This window comes from Citrus sinensis, chromosome 1 (genome assembly GCF_022201045.2).
Source record: "Citrus sinensis cultivar Valencia sweet orange chromosome 1, DVS_A1.0, whole genome shotgun sequence".
NCBI classification, from domain to species: Eukaryota; Viridiplantae; Streptophyta; class Magnoliopsida; order Sapindales; family Rutaceae; genus Citrus; species Citrus sinensis.
In genome coordinates this window covers 8147424-8168820 of record NC_068556.1, presented here as the reverse complement: position 1 = coordinate 8168820, position 21397 = coordinate 8147424, and the positions used below count along the sequence as shown (strand labels likewise).

The 21397-nt window shown below is 35.9% G+C and overlaps 2 protein-coding genes across 4 annotated transcripts; one reads left to right on the top strand and one right to left on the bottom strand.

The window, feature by feature from the left end:
• The first annotated feature begins 558 nt into the window (after nucleotides 1–558).
• LOC102606643 (serine/threonine-protein kinase VPS15) lies at nucleotides 559–12183 on the top strand. 2 transcript variants are annotated; one of them, XM_006475529.4, is made up of 11 exons: nucleotides 559–1003; nucleotides 1587–1709; nucleotides 1811–1856; nucleotides 1943–2103; nucleotides 2913–2992; nucleotides 5935–6037; nucleotides 6602–6778; nucleotides 6863–10036; nucleotides 10731–10978; nucleotides 11064–11163; nucleotides 11749–12183. In XM_006475529.4, the coding sequence occupies exons 1-11, from the start codon at nucleotides 731–733 to the stop codon at nucleotides 11923–11925; spliced, it is 4662 nt and encodes a 1553-aa protein (XP_006475592.1). In that variant the 5' UTR covers nucleotides 559–730; the 3' UTR covers nucleotides 11926–12183. The 2 variants fall into 2 exon arrangements, with proteins under 2 accessions (XP_006475592.1, XP_024952908.1); XM_025097140.2 differs by having other exon boundaries at nucleotides 870–1003; nucleotides 1574–1709.
• A 1439-nt stretch (nucleotides 12184–13622) lies between these two features.
• Nucleotides 13623–19027, bottom strand: LOC102631235 (probable glutamate carboxypeptidase LAMP1). 2 transcript variants are annotated; one of them, XM_006475528.4, is made up of 12 exons: nucleotides 17234–19027; nucleotides 17019–17086; nucleotides 16746–16827; nucleotides 16571–16663; nucleotides 16327–16479; nucleotides 16009–16077; nucleotides 15745–15832; nucleotides 14994–15077; nucleotides 14681–14769; nucleotides 14450–14566; nucleotides 14228–14371; nucleotides 13623–14038 (listed from the first exon to the last, which is right to left on the bottom strand). In XM_006475528.4, exons 1-12 carry the CDS (start codon nucleotides 18179–18181, stop codon nucleotides 13856–13858), a joined length of 2118 nt encoding a protein of 705 aa, XP_006475591.1. In that variant the 5' UTR covers nucleotides 18182–19027; the 3' UTR covers nucleotides 13623–13855. The 2 variants fall into 2 exon arrangements, with proteins under 2 accessions (XP_006475591.1, XP_024952909.1); XM_025097141.2 differs by lacking the exon at nucleotides 14994–15077 and having other exon boundaries at nucleotides 17234–18704.
• Nucleotides 19028–21397: the final 2370 nt, after the last annotated feature.

Genomic DNA, 21397 nt, shown 5'->3' with positions numbered 1-21397 from the left:
AATTTATTTTACCTTACATTTATAAGTCTTGTCTTTTATTTTACACTTAATGTTAATTTACTAATTTTACAAACTTTTATTTTATTTACTAATAATATATTAATTTACTTATTTTACCTCCATTTTACAAGTCTTGTAATATTATTTATAAACTTTATTTTTTATTTTACACTTAATGTTGATTTACTAATTTTATATTATATTTATAATTTTTTTATTTACTAGAACTACATTAATTTATTAATTTTATATAAATTTACTTATTTTATCTTTTATTTATAACTCTTATGTTCTATTTTTAAAAGTTATATTTTATTTGGCACGTAATGTTATTTTGCTAGTTTTATGTTATTTTTTAAAATAAATTAATTTATCAGTTTTATATTAATTACTTATTTTATAACATTTATGTTTTATTTTATTGTTAGTATTAATTAATAAATTTTATATTAAATTTATAAATCTTAAATTTTATTTACATAATTTATAATTAAAATCATAAGCAGTGTCAGCGATGAATTTATGTTCATGTTAGGATTAATTTCGACCATCCAAATTTTGCAATGCTACACGTTTCGAAACTTTTGAAGTCCAATCACTGTTCAGAACTCAGGGAAAAAACAAAACAGAAACAAAAGCAAAAACAGCGTTGCTTGTCACAGACGGAGAAGAAATTCAAACACGAACTACAGATGTAAATCGAAAGAGACGGGCGTGCTATCGGATATCAATGGGCAACAAGATTGCGAAGACGACGCAAGCATCGGCGACTGAGTACTACCTCCACGACCTGCCGTCTTCTTACAATCTCGTCCTAAAGGAGGTCTTAGGAGGCAGCCGATTCTTCAAGTCCATTCTTTGCAAACACGACGAAGGCTTGGTCCTGGTCAAGGTCTATTTCAAGCGCGGCGACTACATCGATCTTCGAGAGTACGAGCGCCGTCTCTTCCACATCAGGGAAACCTTCCGCAGCATCGACCATCCGCACGTGTGGGCCTTCCAGGTTCGAATTCCCTAGTTTTGTGTTTATTGCGTTGGTTAGATTATGAATTATGTGAATTCTCCAGTGAGTTATTTGAATTTAGTTGAATTATAGTGTTAATGTAGACAGTGTTTTCAAAGAGAGACTTGAGGAATGTAAGTCCCCATATCCCCAATGCTTGTAAGCACTTGGACTCTCTCTCCTCACAAGCCGTAATTTTAACGACTGCATAAGAATTAGTTATTAGAGCAGATTCTTTCTTTGGGATGACCCTTGCTGTGGCTGGTCCCGGCCTCGTGACCTTGGTGTGTCACCTAGCCGGGGTAAGAACTGCCAGAGATGTTGCTTTTGAAAGAGGAATGGATTGTAACAAATCTAATTGTGTCCTCACATTGGTAAGTTAAGGCTTGTCGTGTGGGCTTATAAGCTCTTGGACTCCCTTTCTCTACAAGTTACAAGCTGGTTTTTAAGGATGAGTTCTACCCCATGTGTGCATAAGAAGGCATTTACTTTTTTTTTTTAATTTCGGTTTCATTGTGCGTTTGGCTGATTTAAATACTGATTCATTGTTTGAATTATCTTAATTTATAGTGTCTTATTGCAGTTTTGGCAAGAAACAGATAAAGCAGCTTATCTTTTGAGGCAATACTTCTTTAATAGTCTTCGTGATCGGTTGAGTACCCCACCTTTTCTTAGCCTTGTTGAGAAGAAGTGGCTGGCTTTTCAGGTCGCTATCACCTGTAATCTTTATCTACCTATTTTTTAATGAATCATGATTATTTACTTGTACGTCTCCTGTTAATATTCTGCATTATTGTGGTCGTGCAGTTACTTCTTGCAGTAAAGCAGTGCCATGAGAAGGGCATTTGTCATGGTGAGTTCAGTTGAGGGAACCTAGTCATGTTGTTATTGTGATTAATGTTAACTGTCTGATTTATTATAAGTGTATCTTTTTTGTAGGTGATATTAAGTGTGAGAACGTGCTAGTCACTTCCTGGAATTGGCTTTATCTTTCTGACTTTGCATCATTCAAGCCCACATACATTCCATATGATGATCCTTCAGATTTTTCATTCTTCTTTGACACTGGAGGAAAAAGGCTTTGCTATCTTGCACCTGAGGTTGGTTCTTCTTTCCCATTTACCTCACTGTGTTATCCAACAAACCTTATTATTTGTTATCTGTTAGCCATGGATGCTTCTTACGAGACATCATTGAGTTTTGATGGTACGTGGTTCTGTTTAGCATCTTTATACGAGGCTTCTCTTGGTGGATTTCTTCTGCTGTTGTAAATCATGGTTTCAAGTTTTCACACATTTGTTGTTCTTGATTCCTTGAATCATTTAGAAGTTCACAAAGAGAGATTTAGAATTTCTAGAAGTTCACAAAGAGAGATTTACAATTTTTGAAGTAGCTTATAAATGATCCGTTCTGTAGTAGAAACACCAATTGAAACCCTTGCGGCAAGTCAAAGTCAAGAAGGTTTATTTAGCAGAAAAGCATCAGCATGCGTCCCCAGTCTTATTCCATTATTCTTAAAATGTACGGGCTCTGTCAATGACTCAAGTTTAGATTTATGACCTTGGTTGAAGAATGTCAAAAGTCATCTTGAACTAACTCTCTGTTAAAAATTCGTTAGATTAATGTAAGTCGTTTTAGCATTTCAATCAAGCACCTGTGGCAGTTGATGAATGTACTTTTTATAACTGGTATTGTCACAGTGAAGGTGTGCTGGATAATATAATGTGTGGGTGAAAACTTTATGATCACATGCATGCTTTCTAGTGAGGAAGCATCTTAGTGTGTTCAATATTCATTTTCTTTTGTCTTTTGTAATGGTAAATAGTTATCAAATCTTTTGTTCTTTATCCACTGGTTTATGTGGTATTATCTATTGCTAGTGTGGTTAAATTGTTCCACAAATTTTCAGAGATTTTATGAGCATGGAGGTGAAATGCAAGTCGCACAAGATGCGCCTTTAAAGCCATCTATGGACATCTTTGCTGTTGGGTGAGTAATAGCATTTATTAGCCTGTTTATTACATTTAAGTTAGGATGTCAAATGATATATTGATATTCCGAAAGTGGAAGCTCATTATTGTCCTAGTTTTTTTAGAATTTCAGTGCCTCCTTTCTGTACATTTTAGTCCCTCCCTTTTGTACATTTTCTGTTACTGATGTATTCTTCTTCTGCTTCCCCCAAAAAAAAAAAAAAAAAAAAGGCTGTGGACATGCCTGGCTTTTTCATGAAATAATTAGTGTAGCATTGCTGACAGAATGAGGATCTTGCTTATGAAAATTAGGATGTTTGTTTACTTATGCTCTGAAAGCAACTACTAGGAAGTGGTAGTATGGTTATGAGCCAAAACCACTTACCTTTTCCTCTTCTTCTTTCTTCTCTTCGTTTTCTTTCTATTAGTCATCTCGAGCAATTTCTGTGGAACGAATTTTGAAGAATTTGCTAAATACGTGATTCTGTCTTTCGGTCTTTTCTTTAAATTATTTTATCAAATTATAATTATTTTAGGGGTGTGCAGTTGTCAGCCTTGTTCATTTTTTACCAGAATACTGCAACAAAAAGCAGATTGTTTTAGTCACAAGCGAACTGATTTAATGAGTATTAACATCGGAACCAAAACAGATCAATCTATCGGTTCACATTAAGTCAGAAAAGAGCGCGAAACCCAGAAAATGTAACCGGGTAATGATACAGATTTCCCTCTGAATACTTACTGATGTTACAGATTTTCAACAGAATTATTGTTATTAGAAGATTTCTCATAGTCCAGATCTATTTAGTCAGAAAATGTGTACAGTAACAAAAAGCCATTAAAAGAATATGAAAGTTTAAAGAACCATTATTAAAATGCTCAAATAGGCAGCTTCATTACAAAATTTGTGACACAATAATACAACAATTTTATAAAATGTAGAGAGATTTGTATGAGAAGTTGAGAAATTTTGAATGAAAAAGGAAAAATAAAAGATAATCAACTAACAACTTAGGGAGATACTGACATTAGGAAATGTGTGGATGAGTGGTAGGTGTCAATGTCCGTTGGCTGGTGAAAATATGTCATTAGGTATCCTTGCGACGTTTACCAATCGGTAAGCAAAATGCGTTGGAATTGGAATGGGGAATGAGAATCGAAATAAATTGTTTACTTTAGTTGTGGGAATCGAATTCAGAATGAGTTGTATTGCCATTGATGTGTTTATTTTGTCTTGAAATTGTAATGAATTGCACCTAAAATGACATTAGTTGATCATTGTCATTAATAATAATAATAATAATAATAAAATATAATAATTATTATTAATAATCCAAAAACATGTGGACCTCACATGTTTCATTCCCATTCTCACTTCTATTTTAACAAGCAAACACCATCAATCATTCTCATTCTGGATTCCGATTTCCCAATCCCACAAGCAAACACACAATTACGGTTTTGATTTAGATAAGGGCTGATTTGCAGACAGGGTTGGAGAGGGGTAGGAGAGAGAGGGAGAGAGGAAGAAGAAAGCTTAGAATCGCTTGGTGATGACCTAAATGAGCTATCTTTGTGACATTTAAACTGCGGGAAAGGCAGCTATTTGAGAAGAGAGAGAGGTGGCTATTTAATAATTGAGGTTGGGAGTTTAGGGTTTCTTGTGTTTGAATTAGTTAGTGTATGATTACTTGTAGGTGACTGTTATGTAAATGTGGACATCCATAATTAAAGACAGTGTGTCTAAGTGGTTAGAAAAATCAATTTGGACAATTTTTTTTTTTTTTGGTTCGAAAGTTGAAATCAAAACCAACTGAACACATATTTTGAAACTGATTCTAGATGTGAACTTGAATAGAGTGCGGTTCAGTTAGTTCGGTTCGGTTTTGGTTTCTTTTGCCCACCTCAACAATATTTGATCTTTCTTTCATATCAGAACTGAGACAATCGTAAAGAACCCTACAGAATTCTGGAATATGCATTCTTTTAATAATATATATTAGAACTGTCATAAAAATTGGGAGGAAGGCATGGAAAAAGTTCTATCTAAAGACAGATTGTTAAATACTGATTTTATGATAAATATTACGTGATAGTCCGGGGGCTGTGAAATAAGTAATACTTCATCTTGATTAAGTCTTCTGCCCTAAGTCTTCGTCACATCTTTTCTGGTCATTATTTGTGATACCCCTGGTGTCATTGTTAAAATTTTTTGTATGGTCGTTCAGAATGTCCATCAACTTTTAGGCATCATTGTGTTTGCTATTTCTATCATGTCTCGAGAATGTCCATCAACTTATAGGCATCTTGTCTTTCTATTTCTATCGTGCCGTTGGCATCATTTCCATCCTAGTACAATTGAAATTCATTTATATCATCATCTTGACATTAAAAATCTCCAATTATCAGAATATAGTCAACGGAAGTCTTTCTCTGATGAATTAATCCTTTAGTGTCATTCTTCTAGAAGCTGGAATCTAAAATAGTCCTGCAATAGAGAACCTGAAATTCACTGACTCTTTGTTATTCTTAACATTCTCAACTTATAGGGATCATTGCCTTTGCTACTTCTATCATACCACTGGCATCATTTCCATCTTAATTATCTCCAGTTATCAGAATATAGTTTAATGCAAGTCTTTCTCTGATGAATTAATCCTTTAGTGTCAATCTTCTAGAAGCTGGAATCTAACCTGAAACTCACTGACTCTTTGTTATTCTTCAATAAAGAGGAGTCTTGTTCCTTCAAAGAAAAAGAAAATGCCACTTGGTGGTTTTATTGGCCTTTTTTTTGTGTAAACGTGAAAAATTATGCCTCTTTTCAAATTCTTGCTTTAGCTTGGAAGCATGTATTATGCAATTTATTTCTCAGAGTAAGTTACCAGAAGCCACTTCTGTTCAAGTATTTCTATGTTTAGTGTCGTTACATGATTATCTGTATTGATCTTGATACCACTTTAGGTGTGTAATTGCGGAACTTTTTCTTGAGGTTCCTTTCTTTGAGCTCTCCCACCTCCTTGCTTATCGGAGAGGGCAATATGATCCTAGCCAGCATCTTGAAAAGGTACGCACTTTCTCCTCCTCCCCTTGTCTGCTTCCCCTTCTGCTCCAGACTTTATTTTCCTTTCGTTTTCTCCCACTCATGTGTACTCTCAGTTTTGTTTAATTCACATTCAAGTAAATTCTGAAAGCCTTACTTTTACTTGAGCTGTACATCTCCGTTTGGTCAGCCTGCACCGCTAGTTTCAAATGAAAACATATTTAATTATGCGTTATCATTTTGTTTTGTACCAAAAATCATGAAGTATGGTGTGTGTATGGATCAGGATTCTCTCATCATTTGATCTTGTATTGAGCAAAAATTAAGTGGTGATTGGGTGGTTAGTAAATAAAAAAAAAGAAGTTAAATTATAACCATACATAACCACTAAAAGACACATGACGTAGGATGTTTAAAGCTCAGGAGAGCTCAAATCAGGTGAGGATCCTAATCCGTGTGTATGACTTTATAATTGAGTGTTATAAATCTAAGTTTGAAAGTTCCATTGAAATTTTTTCGTTACTTTTATCTTCACTTTCATTTGTGCTCAATAACAATTTCTTCCATTCACATGCCCTGTGGGTGCAGATCCCAGATTCAGGAATCCGCAAGATGATACTTCATATGATTCAGTTGGAACCGGAGTTGAGATTTTCTGCTGAAAGCTACTTGCAGAATTATGCAGCTGTTGTATTTCCGACCTATTTTTCACCATTCTTGCATAATTTCTACTGCTGCTGGAATCCTCTTCATTCTGATATGAGGGTAACAACTTTGTAAGTTAATGCTTCAATCTTGATGTTCCCAGGAACTCACATCTGGGTTTCTGCTGTTCGCTTCTTACTACAGGTGGCAATGTGCCGTAGTGTTTTCCCTGAGATACTTAAGCAGATGATGGGCAATAAGTCAAGCGAGGATATTGGTAGTGGAGTGGGAACACCATCGACTGCCATGAGTGTTAAAGAGTCACAAGAGAGAGTTACAAAACAAAACTTGAACTTGGCGAAGGCCTTATTGGAAAAGAGGGAAGAGATGGAGAAAGGTAGGGTCCAGAACAGGTTCAGACTTCTAGGTGATATTAGCACCCTGATTGGGGATGGAAAAGAAAGCAATCAGTGTTCCAACGTCAAACCAATGCCAGAGGATGTGCCAAATTCTACATTTTCTCAAGATCTCAGAAACAGCAGTGTGGAATCTTCTGGTGAACTTCTTCAAAGCATCTCTGATGCTTTTAGGAAAAATGGTCATCCCTTCCTGAAAAAGATTACAATGAACAATTTGAGTTCATTGATGTCCGAATATGATAGTCAATCAGACACCTTTGGCATGCCTTTTCTACCATTACCTGAGGATAGTATGAAATGTGAAGGAATAGTTCTTATTGCTTCTCTGCTCTGTTCCTGCGTACGTAATGTCAAGTTGCCTCATTATAGAAGGGCGGCCATACTTCTACTAAAGTCTTCTTCACTGTTTATTGATGATGAAGATCGCTTGCAGCGCGTGCTTCCACATGTTATTGCAATGCTTTCTGATCCAGCAGCAATTGTGCGGTGTGCTGCATTGGAAACGTTGTGTGACATTCTGCCTTTAGTCCGGAATTTTCCTCCCAGTGATGCAAAAATTTTTCCCGAGTATATCCTTCCAATGCTTTCCATGCTTCCTGATGATCCGGAGGAAAGTGTGAGAATATGTTATGCCAGCAACATAGCTAAACTTGCACTAACTGCATATGGATTCCTGGTTCACTCAATTAGGTTAAGTGAAGCAGGTGTTCTTGATAAATTGAGTGCACCACATAAGTCGCCGTCATCATCTAATGAGACATCTGTACAGCTGCAGAGACTAAATGCTGATGTGCAGCTTTCACAGCTTAGGAAGTCCATAGCTGAGGTTGTTCAAGAACTTGTAATGGGTCCCAAGCAGACTCCAAGTATCCGGAGGGCCCTCCTTCAGGATATTGGCAACCTTTGCAGCTTCTTTGGTCAGAGACAGAGCAATGACTTTCTGTTACCCATCCTTCCTGCTTTTCTTAATGATCGAGATGAGCAGCTAAGGGCAGTATTCTATGGGCAAATAGTGTATGTCTGTTTCTTTGTAGGAGAAAGAAGTGTGGAGGAATATCTTTTACCTTATATTGAGCAGGCTTTAAGTGATGCAACAGAGGCTGTTATTGTCAATGCGTTGGATTGTTTGGCAATTTTGTGCAAAAGTGGTTACCTTCGGAAGAGGATACTGCTTGAGATGATAGAGCGTGCCTTTCCATTGTTGTGTTATCCTAGTCAGTGGGTAAGAAGGTCAGTTGTGACTTTCATTGCAGCTAGCAGTGAGAGCTTGGGTGCAGTAGATTCATATGTTTTCCTTGCTCCTGTCATACGCCCTTTCCTTCGCAGACAACCTGCATCTTTAGCTTCTGTAAAAGCTCTCCTGTCATGTTTAAAGCCTCCAGTCTCAAGAGAGGTATTTTACCAAGTCTTAGAAAATGCTCGGAGTTCTGACATGTTGGAGAGACAGAGAAAGATATGGTACAATACATCTTCACAATCTAAACAGCAGGAAACCGCAGATTTACTTAAGAGAGGGGCAGAAGATTTGAGCTCAATAAAGTGCTGGCCTGACAAACAACAAAGTAGTGAAGGTCACAGACCTGCAGGGGATACATCAAAACAGCCAGAGTTTGCTCAATCTGATGACAATGATGGGGCTAAGTTGAGAACCCTGGGAAGCTTGGTTTACAATGCTTCTAGTATGGCTGACATCCGGGATCCTTTGTGCCCAGAGAAACTACTGTTCTCAGGCTTTATGTCTCAACAAGTAAGTGGTGTGAATAGCCTCAGATGTGATAAATCATCAGAAGGCATACCCTTGTACTCCTTTAGCATGGACAAACGTGCAATGGGAAATCTGCCTGTGGCCTCTGATTCTGTACTGCAAGTCAACTCCCTTGGAATCGGCTCATCAACCATGCCTTGGATGGATACCACAAATCAATCGTTTAGCTTGGCCAGTTCGGTTCCTCCACCCAACCTTGTTTCAGGCTCATTTAGCATTAGTAATGGCTCTAAACAGTTTTATAGAGTGGTACATGAACCGGAGGGCAGGGAAAATGACCAAATGGCCTCTGTTAACTGTAAATTTCCAGAGATGGGAACATCTGGTACAGCAAAAGGAAGTTCTATAAATGTGGAAGATGCTTCTAGTCCTGCTGATCTAACCGGATTGCCATCATTTGTCCGAACATCATCAATTCCAGATTCAGGCTGGAGACCTCGTGGTATCTTGGTTGCACACCTCCAAGAGCATCGTTCTGCTGTCAATGAAATTGCAATTTCACATGATCATAGCTTTTTTGTGAGTGCATCTGATGATTCAACTGTCAAGGTGTGGGATTCAAGAAAATTGGAAAAGGACATTTCATTTAGATCAAGGCTAACTTATCACCTTGAGGGAAGCCGAGCTTTGTGTACTATGATGCTCCGGCATTCTGCTCAGGTTGTTGTAGGAGCATGTGATGGTATTATACACATGTTTTCTGTGGATCACATCTCCAGAGGTCTGGGAAATGTTGAAAAGTATTCTGGTATTTCTGATATAAAAAAGAAGGATACCAAAGAAGGTGCTATAGTTACACTTGTGAACTATAATACTGATAACTGTGCAAGTCATATGTTTATGTACAGTACTCAAAATTGTGGGATCCATCTCTGGGACACAAGATCGAATTCGAATACTTGGACTTTAAAAGCTATTCCTGAGGAAGGCTATGTGTCTTCTCTCGTGACAGGTCCCTGCGGAAATTGGTTTGTTTCAGGGTCTTCTAGGGGTGTGCTCACTCTTTGGGATCTGAGGTTTCTTGTACCTGTAAACTCATGGCAGTATTCTCAGGTATGTCCTATAGAGAAGATGTGCCTTTTTGTTCCTCCTCCAAATGCGGCTGTATCTACTACAGCAAGGCCTCTTATATATGTTGCTGCGGGTTGCAATGAAGTTTCGCTTTGGAATGCAGAGAATGGAAGCTGTCACCAGGTACATGGCTATTTTTTTCTGTTGTAAAGTTTAGGTTGGATGACATTAAATAGTTGTATGAGTTGTAATGATATTGTCTACTTCTTGTGTTAGTTTAGCAAAGTTTAAACACAAAGCATATATGAGACAGTTTATTTTCATGGAGAGGGAATTTGAATTGTTGGAGGATTTTATATTACTGAAATTGAAAGTCAGCATGAGCGCTCTATAGCCAAATGAATTCCAAAATTATCCTTCACCTTTTATTCAACTACTACATAGTAGATGCAGCGAAACTTATGTATAACTTAAAAAGTATCAAATATCCTTCGCCTGGTTCCTTATTTTTATATTTTTTTAAATATATATCCTGAATATTTACAGATGATCAAATGTGGAAAAGATTGAAAATCTTTTAAAGTGCATTAGGATAATGAGTTTTGCTTGCTCTAATAAATTGTTAGTGATATTGTGGGAGGGAAATTGTGTGCTGACTGCACTAGAGTTGCCTCTTTCCTCTTGAGTGAATGGAGTGATTTGTTTATACTTGGTGCTTGGTGCTTGGTGCTTGGTGCTGTAATCTTATTCTATTAAGTGCCGATAGCTGGAATTAACCACTTTCATATATCTGTATTCTTATTGTTTACTATTTTTCAGTCTCAACCAAGTGTTGTTAGCATGTTTGTTTCGTGTTTCAACTTATATTTCCTTCCAGGTTTTGAGGACAGCAAACTATGACGGAGATACCGAAATGTCTGATTTACCTTGGGCCTTTGCAAGGCCATCCAGTAGGTCAAATCCTAAAACAGATCTGCGGCGGAATGTCAATCAAAAGTACAGAGTTGATGAGCTGAATGAACCTCCTCCTCGTCTTCTGGGTATTCGTTCATTGCTTCCTTTACCTGGAGGTGACTTATTAACTGGGGGTACAGACTTGAAGATTCGTCGATGGGACCATTGCAGGTTCTGGTTTGAGTTCCTTTCTTGTTTGTTTCCTCGTCTAATGAAACTTTTGTGGTTTTATTGACACCAGTATCTAATATTACAGCCCTGGTCGAAGCTACTGTATCTGTGGGCCAAATTTGAAAGGGGTTGGAAATGATGAATTTTATGAAACAAGATCTAGTTCTGGGGTGCAAGTTGTGCAGGTATTTTGATTCAATAATTGTCGTTTTACTTATGAACTTTTTAAATTTTGGTCTGTTTGTAGGATATCCCATCTTCTGAATAGGTAGGATAAGGTGACTACAATTTACTTGGGAATTTTATCATTCTGAAGAGTGGGATAGTAAAGTACTAAGGGTCATAATTTGGTATCTTTGGCTAGCCCTTTGACTATTTTGAGAGAAGCTAGGCATGCCTCATTTTTAAGTCTACTAACCAGACTCGTTTCATGATGCTTTCTCTTACCTTTTATATTGGCTTCTGCAAAAAATTTCTCAATCTAATTAGTTCAATAAATGGAAAATAGAATCACGCAATAGAGGGTTTAGTTGGAGGGCATGCCATTTCAAATTTCTTCCCACTTAAACAATTTTGCGTTTTCTCTGATGAACTCCCTCAAGTCCCTATATCAGAATGTAAGCTCTATGAATGTTTTTTTCTTCTCTGATTTTCCACATTTATGTCAGTTGAAAAAGAAAAAGAGGGAAAAAGAGAGTTTCTGTGATTTTCTGTACTCACAGCAGTAGAGTTCATAATACTAAAATGTCATAATTTTTTTCTGTAAACAGGAAAGAAAGAGACAGCCTTTAACAAGTAAGTTGACAGCAAAAGCCGTTCTTGCAGCTGCTGCTACTGATTCTGCTGGTTGCCACCGGGATTCTATCCTTTCTTTGGGTTCCGTCAAGTTGAACCAGAGACTGTTGATATCAAGCAGTAGGGATGGGGCTATAAAGGTTTGGAAGTAAATGTTCTAAGCATAAAAGGTCTTATTGTACATATTAATGCAGTTCTAATTAAAACTGTTCATAATTTTTGAGTCCAAAAGTAGAATAATCATCCATAACCTGGACCTTGACCATTTGCATATTTTTTTTTTTGGTTTGAATTTACCCTGCTTGATTTGTACAGTTTGTAAGCCCCTAGGAACAGATAGGCATTCATATTGTTAAGTGAAATCTTTTATTTTATTAATGAAATATCTGATTATCTATTCCAATAGAAAATGATGTGAACATGTACGTTGGCAAGGTAAATGATTTCTGTTGCTGTGAGACTCCTATCTGCAATATTTGATGGCATCAGTGCCCTTTTTTTTTAAAAAAAAAAATTAATTTCTTTAAATTTCTTTTACCTTCAATGGGTCTAAGTTAACTTTTGGAACCATCTTTCTAGCCAGTTCATTTAGGAGCCTGTTGCTTTTCTACAGTAACTCTTGGCAAGGACAGTGGTTGAAGGAAAGGTTGCAAATGAATTGAGCTTTTATTTAACACTCTGAAGTTTGGATTGATTTGTTTGTAAATGCTTGAGGTTGAATTGATAGATCGATATCAATGTGAGTTCGACCTTGTCACACTCAAACTGCCTTGATGTTTTATCAAGTCAATTGGTGCTAATATTGACTATTCTCAAATTCTTTCTAAGTTGGCCTCTAGTCTGGTTTTTGAAATCTGGCCTGGTTTGAGCTTGAAATCCTTTATCAACAACTTGATAAGCTGAGTATATGACTCGACTAGGCTCAGTTTGTTTGCACAGCTCACTGAAGGTATCCCTTTTCATGTTTCTTCTATTGCTTTTAGCATTGACCTATACCATGAAAAAATAAGAAGTTGGTGGAAGAGGTTTAATTTTCATTAGATATGTTTCATCTCATGGTTCACTAGCACCTGAACAATTTGACTTCTGTCTCAATATAAATCTGGATCTTAATCATAGAAATACAATTAGGTCTTTGTGAAGTGTGTGCTTTCTATGTGTGTGTTAGTATGGTGTGGCCCACAGGAGGCTTATGAACTATTTTGTGGCTTGTTAGAAATTGAGAGTAGATATGAGTGCTATTAAATAAGTTTGCAAGTCATAATTCTTTCAAAGATGTTTTTTGTTGCATTGTTTTCTTGTATGATTTATCTGGCCATTTCTCAAATGTTCTTATCTACCTTTATTATCATCATTTAGGGATTGCATTTCTGCCCGTCCGTGTAAATGTTTTCTGTATCTATTTTTTCTCCAAAATTTCTGTCGTACTCTGTCACCCGCCAACTGTTGGTAATTCAGATGATGATGCTGAATTAGGTGTACCATTAACATTGTGTCAAAGTCAGAGTTGCATAAGATGGTGTTCAATACACATGGTATGCATTTGCTTAGTAGTTATCTGATAAGTGGAATGACTTGCAAAGATGTAGTAGAGGAAGCCTTATGTTGATGAAGACAGTCGAAAATTACCTTTTTTCCTTTTCTTTTCTTTTTTTAAATTACTATAAACAAAAGAATCTTATTCAAAAAATGAACCAGAGGTCCACAAGAAGACAGTGAAAAGTAGCTTGAAACTTTTTTTGGTTTTAACAAGCTTTAAATTGTAATAAATTTAGATACTCATCTTTTTGGTAGGCATTGTTGGCTGTTAGGATGTATAATTGTTAAACTAGTGAAGTAGATTGTCTGCTTATGGTCAATGGCATAGATTTTGGCTTCTATTATTTGAGTGTCGCCAACTCTTACTGTATATGCAAAGCAAATATGGGAAGCTATCAACTTTATTTTACAGCTCCATTGATAACTCATCAAGATTGAGACCAGTGATGGTGATTGCGAACAGTGGTCTTTGGCAAAACAGTCTTCTTAGTCAATTTCCTAGCAGATCCAGAATAGAGTGATCTCACTATAGTTTGTGCATGTTCATGTTAGTTTTCCATTGAGGACTAGAGAGGCATGTCTGACTGCTCTTGAGACTCTCCAAACTTCATGTTGTACAGTATGCCATGACTTTGCTGTGTTGAGCTTCATTGCCTCTTCAATAGCATCATCTATTGCAGGGAAGTATTTAGATCCATAATCATTATGCTTTGAGGGTGCATAAATCTGCAAATTGAAAAATGATCGGTAACTTTGGTCCATTTATGTATTACTTGAAAGTGCAAAACTCTGCCTTTTATGTGGTGATATTCCGTGCTGGTTTTTATGAACCTATTTTTTGAAATATTATAAAAGGGAGCCAAAAAATATGAAAAAAGGAAAAAAGACTAAAACTGTTACTTAAGGGAAGCATACCAAATGCTTGTACCATGGCCTCCCAGATAGTCCATCTCGATCTGTAAATGCTCGTTCTGCCATCATTAGTCTGTCATTCAGCTCTCTAACCTTATATTGATCTTTTTTCCAAGTTGATGCCCAACCTTTGGCCTTTTGGAGTTCCTAGAGGTTCAATTTTAAATATTTCATTGTCATGAAGTTAGTTGTATGAATCTTGAGTTTTAATGAGTAAATTGATACCTTTTTCTCGTTATCAATTTTGGCTGCTGCCTTTGCTAGCTCTTCAATAGACTTGAACAAGGGTATCAAGCTTATTCCCTTTCCTGAGACCTCATTCTCCAGGTCCTTTGTGCTTTTCTATTGTTGTGAATTATTGAATTGCATTATCACTTCTTGCCTCTAGACTCAATAATAGCTTGTTTGTATCGCAGACTGTATGTAACAATTAACATATATTAAATTTCAATATACCTGGAGCTCAAAAGCATATGAGAGATAGTTGAAAGGCAAGAACTCCTCATCTGCTAGCTGAAGAGCTACTAAACCCCACATACTTGCCGCTGTTTTTTAGGAGAAAAAAACAAGTAGAAACAAACTTGAGGTTAACCGCACTAAAATGAAACTTCATAACTTTAAACTTGTAACATGTTGAAGAATTCCCATCTTTGCTTCTCTCAGTGTAGGATGGGATCTTTTATCATAAGCTAGATTTATGTGTAAGATTTCATCTTTTGTTTATGGTATTTTAATCAATTAGACTGTTGACTGAAATCTTGTGGCAAACCTGCAACATGTCTTTGGAATGTTGGATCTCCAAATTTTTCCATCCAGATGAAATCATCATACATTGAGTGGTATACAGGGTATCCTGTGATTGGTAATCAGTATTATTAAGTCATGAAATGATAAGAAATGCATATAGACATAATATGTCATGCATCAGTATTATGAGTGGTTATATGTATGAATTTTTTTTCAGTCAGATGCTTATCTTTTGTCTAATGGTAATTGGAAATTTTGTGCAACACTAGTAAGGACCAAATAATTCATGTAAATTTGAAATTAGATGATTGTATGACTTGAAGGATACCATTGGTAGTCATGCAGGTGTGCAGTTGATGCTTTTTTACCTGCACTGTGCAGTAGATGCTAGCAAGAAAGTCAAATATCATGATCACCTTGCTTATCAGGTTCCAATCAGATCTTTGTTTTGGTTGATCAGTGACTGATTTATGGAGTAATTCTGTTTGATGATTTGATGGGTGCTTAAATAATGTTAAATTCTGTTTCATGTTATGAATGCTGACGTTCCTTCAAATAGTTGATTGTCTGATATTCACTGATTTGATCTTCATGTTGCTGCTGGATTTTCATCATAGCCACACACTTGTTTCAATTTATTCTCGTTTCTTTGTGCTATATATATATATACACACAGACACACATATATGTATAATGCTTGGCTGCTGTTCAAATTTCCTCATAATGGTATAAAAGAAAACAGAACAGATCAGAAATATAATGTACTTTTTTACCTGTTCCAAAAGACATGTCGGCCACTGGAACACCGATATGCTGAATGAAAGCCGCATAATCTGATCCCCCGCCTCCTAATCTCCCAATCTTCATATAGAATGCATAGGTTTAAGGACTTTAACTTCTCTAATATTTTTCTAGATTTACTTGAAAATTGTGACTAGTATGCAAGATTGTTATTGGTGGTTGAATTAGATTGAAATTCATCATATTTCTTGAGAATATCAAATTACCTGACCGAGTAGGTATTACATTACACTTACCACGGGAGAATTGCTGGAGCCAGTCCACGAATCATAGATTGTTTGTGATGAGTTATCTGGATCTTGAACCTTCAAAATCCAATTACAAGTGTTATTGAAATGAGTTATAGTAGTGTGGAAAAATATTGAAATCTGTGTACCAGTGTTAGAATCAACCACAATGCAATTTCATTGTTTCTATTTTCATTGTTGCTGCTATTTGTTTTAAAGATCAACGTACTCTTTTTATGGCTTGGCATAATTTTGCGTGGGTAATTGTAGTGGCTATTGTTGTCGTGCATATTGGTGCTTGTACATTCAGCATCATTTTTAAGGTACCTGTTTGGCAGCTTGTTTGAGTAGTTCATCAAGCTGCGGAGTTGCAGAGGCATGGAATCCAGCTTCGTGTACTGCAGAGTCAATGTTCAAGTAAGCAACAGCTCTTGAGGCTAGCATCTCCCTGTTCTCTTCCACCCATTCAGTTGATCCTATCTGGGAACAGATCATGGGTTTGTTTAAGTTTCTGTTCACCCACAAATATACAGCATGCATGTATTTGCAAGAGAAAGAGAGAGGGAGAGACCAGGCCATACTCCTCCGCGTCCCAATTGCATAAAACAATGGTTCTTCTAGGTTTCCACCCTCTTTTCTGCAATTTATTCAGTCTTTGGGCGACCTACAATATTTCAGATAAAGGGTCAATTATTGAAATTCAGTACTCTGTTACTTTGTCTTTACTAGAGAAGAAATTAATCTACCTCTAGGAGTGCAGCAGTGCCACTGTTGGGATCCACTGCTCCAAATGTCCATGCATCTCGATGATTGCCCAGAATAACCAATCTAGAAACAGTTGAAGCATTAATGAAATCATATCATAAGGTGGGTAAGTTTCTTTAATCGTCTATGTTCCTTTTGACAAGTTATTCTCATCTTAGAACGTGTTATGTAGTCTTCTCCTAGTTGCATGCCTATTGAAAGTTCATAATTATGCTTCCTCTATCGTTACCGCTTTTGAAAGTTGTATAACTCACCGATCAGGCTCCTCTGTCCCCGGAATGATACCGATTACATTTTGAATCGTCGCCATCACATATTCTCCCTGATTATTCATACAAATTTCAACCTTGTTAGTCTCAAGTTGTAGTTATTTGGACGGTTGGACTTGAAGCAAGGTGAATTGTATGTTTTGACCAGTTATTGATTGTTTACAATGAGAAAATGCATTTTCGGACTGTTACAAGCTTACCGTGTAACTGAGATTGACAACTCCTGGTCCTGGTCCAACTCTGTAAATTGGTGCATCTTTATCTCCTTGCCAATCCTCATTCGCCACTTCTCCCCCAATCGACCTCATGATGGTCTCACCATCCTTGGCCGATATAGGCAATGAAGGTATAAGTGGCACATTTCCTGCCTTTTCCACCTCTTCCTTGGATAGCCTCTCACATCCCTCACTACTAGGCCATCCAGGTGTGGTAGGATCTCCAGTCCCATCATAAACCGATCCTACCTGAACCCCACTCGGCGGCATCCACTTGTCATCGGGAAACCACCTTGCATCATCACTACCCCCACCGGAGTCTTTCCTGTCTGTAAAAATCAGTGCACCCGCGGCACCTGCCTCAAATGCGTTATGCACAATGTCTCCTCTGAAAATTTGTCCATATCTTGCCAACACAACGGTGCCCGTTACATTCACAACCATTTCTTTCAATGTCACGTAGTCTTCAACCCGTCCGTAGTTGACATAAACAACAGGTCCTATTACGGTACCCGACTTTGCATATCCATGGAAAGTTGGTAGAACTTCATCAGCCACATCGGCATAGGGATCACCCTCATAAATCTCTTGACGGAGAGCAAAAGTGATGGGTGGTTGTGGTGGTGGGCGTGTTAGTGATAAAGAACGTGAAACCGGGTAAGTCAGGGACACTCCATAGGAAGCAATATGTGATTCTAAATTGCAGGAAGTGAAAACGTATAGAACATAGGCTGCAGCCTCGGCGTTGGCCTCAGAACCGGCAACATGGGGCCGGCGAGTGAGTGTGTGGAGGTGGTGAGATATTGAGACATTGTCAGAGAGTGAAGTGGATGTGTAGAGGGAGTGATAGAAAGATTTTGGTGGGGGAGAAGATAGAAGGAAGGAGAAAGAGGTGGCTATGGCCAGGAAACAAGTGATGGCTGTTTTGAACATGGAGTTCAATTTTGGTAAAGCTATGGAGGCTCCTTTTCTTTTTTTTTTGGAGGTGGGATTTTGATTTTCAGAATGGGGGAGTTAACGAGAAAGAGCGTGTTGTTATTACCAGTGATGATAAATTGATAATGGTTTATTATTTTGGATTTAAACCATTAGATAAGGTTTCCATAATTTAAAATCCTATATTCAACTTCTATCTGACAACTTTGATGCGATAATCTTGGTTTCTTTTATTTTTTTGCCACGGCGGCAAGATTTGGTGTCTTTATGTCATGCGTCATGCTCTGTTTCTTTTTAATTTTTAATTTTTGTTTCTTTTCTTTGTTTTAATTGATTTATTGATTGGGACAATTTCTTACCTATTGTTTCTTATCAAGTCGATTATTTCTGCAAGGAATCGAGAATTAGAAAAAGGGAGATATTGAAGAATGATTAAGTTGATATGTTTATTAAATGTTGTCGTACTTTTCATTTGATTGGGAGTCTTAAGCATAAAATATAATTAGTTATGGGTATGTTTGGCAGCCGTTATTGCATGGTATGAGCACTCCTCATATTACAGTATTATAATATCATATTTGGTAACTACTCATTATTATATTATAATGTAATAAAAAAATGCTTGTAATACGGTTAAACCCGTATAAACCAAACACATGCAAGAGTAGGGTTTATGTGGGTTTTGTAATTGTTTTGAGAGAAAAAAATCAGTTTCGTCATCTCACTCTCTCCGCTATCTCCAAACTGTTATTCTACACAGACATTTATGATAGAGTTTACATTTTGAATTGAAGTGGGAGTTATGAGGAGCGAGAATCTTGGGATGAGAAGTGAGGAGTGGAAGTAGGAGTAAGTTGTTTACTTACACTTAAATATGAGTATGAATTGAAATCAGAATTCAATTTATATGTTTATATTGTCTTGAATTAGGATTAACTAATTTTAAATTATAGCTTTACCCTTATTTAAATAATTATAATTTTTAATTACAAAATTAATAAAAAATACTTAAAAAAATATTTATTTTATTATATTTGTAAATTAATAATAATTAATAATATTCTTAATTATTTAAATCATAATTTTTTATTAATCTTAATTTGAATTATGTAAATAAAAAATTATTAATAATAGCAACACAAATGAAACATTATTACTGATAATATAGTACACAATTAATATTTTCTTAAAATAAAATATTTATTATTATTAGTTAAATAAATATAATACTATTAATTTTAAATAAATATAATAATATTATATTTAAATATGTTTAATATTATTATTTTTAATAAATTTAATTTATAATATAATAATATTATTTAAATAAATATAATATTTTTTCCTTTATTTTATTAAATTTAATAAAATAAATATGTTTATTATTATTATTTTTAATAGATTTAATTTATAAAATAATATAATAATATTATTTAAATAAATATGATATTATTTATTTTATTTTATTAAATATTATTTATTTTATTTTAAATATACAGCTAAATCCACTCCCACCCACTCCAAAATATGATGGGATCCATAAAGTGGGATTCACAGTCACCTTTCAAAATATAAGTAAACACTAAAGTGGGAGGAATCCACACTACTTACTCTCACTCTATAAAGTAAACACTACGTATATGCTTTAATAAACGATACCAACTCCACACTGCCACTGCCGCATTATAGTAGCTCCACCACTATGCAATTTTCCTTCACCGCGCGATAGCAACTCCACCACAACATGATTTGCCTTCGTCGCGCGATAGCAGCTCCACCACAATGCAATCTACTTCGGTGCGCAACACCACCATGCGACACTGATGCCACCCTACCGTGCAACACTACCACGCGATCTGGTTTGATTCTATCCTTTTATGCATTTATCATGGCAAGTTTTTCATCCTAAATTCCAATAATTTGTTATTTATTTTAATAGATTTTTTTTAACAAAGCTACTTGTTCTATTTTTTTCACGAGTTTCTCAGAAAAAGTTCAAAATTTTTTCTTTGATTGAGGATGAGAGAAGGGTGCAAATTTAGGTAAAGAAAGGAATTATATATAGCTACTAGATTATTGGAATTAAGCATATGATATCACTTTGATTGTGAAGTTTAAGATTCTCGGGAAGTATTTAAGCCCTGGAAGCAAAGAGTTAAAGACAATAAAGAAAGCAATTAAGATACAATAATCACATTTCATACATCAAAACTCTTAATCAAAATAAATTATTCAGGTAGTGTAGTTTACTAGAGACAACATTCAAAATGGCCAGCTACTGTAAAATGGTTGGTTGAGTGGGATAAATTGATTGGCAAAATATCTAACTAAGTTTTGGGGGGGGGGGGGGGGGATAGGATCTTAGAGATAGGATATCGATATCATTGTTCATAAACTAGTTAAAAATGGTTTGTGTTAGTTGTTTTGGATTTCTCGTGGGATACTAATTAGTAATAAAATCAAATTTCCGTCTATTGTATTTGAGTTAGTAAAAGTACTAAACTAATAATTGTTTGTCTTTTATGCGTATACTTGTGCTTTCAGTCATTGCCATGATTTGCGTGTTGTAGGAAGGGTCATCCCTGAGAGTGTCCTATATAGCTTTCGCACTACCCTAGATTTGCCAAGTGGAAGCATATCCCTCCAAGTCATGTAGGTGGTTTACATTAGTTGTAGGATCTATTGTTTTGCATGCCTTATTTATTGGTTTTGTTGTGGAATCCTTTTTTTTCTATGGCCATCATTTCTTCATGAATTTTGATTTTGTTGTGTATGTGATGTAAATGATTTGTATCAAACGCATGATGCTATTTCTATAATTTGGTCAACGCTTAAACAAGATATAGAAAACGTAAAATGGGAAGTGATTACAATTGAATTACACTAAAAAAAATGATCAAATTTAGGTGAAAAGTCTAACATTTTGGCTAAGAAAAAAAATATTGAAGTTCTTAAACCAAATCATATAAAATCGAACTGAATCGAATTAAAACAATTCAGTTCCATATATAGTTCAGTTCGTATTTGGTTAAAAAAAATTCTAAATCAATCGAGTTAGGTTTTGAGCAGAATTTGTTTGAATATACTCGCATAACAGTTTTGGCTATGCATAGACTCACTATTCACATAAAATCTTTGCATCATTGCATGAAAACAAAATATTATTCAAGTGGTAGATAAAGAAAAACCACTTGAAAACAACAATGTGAACAC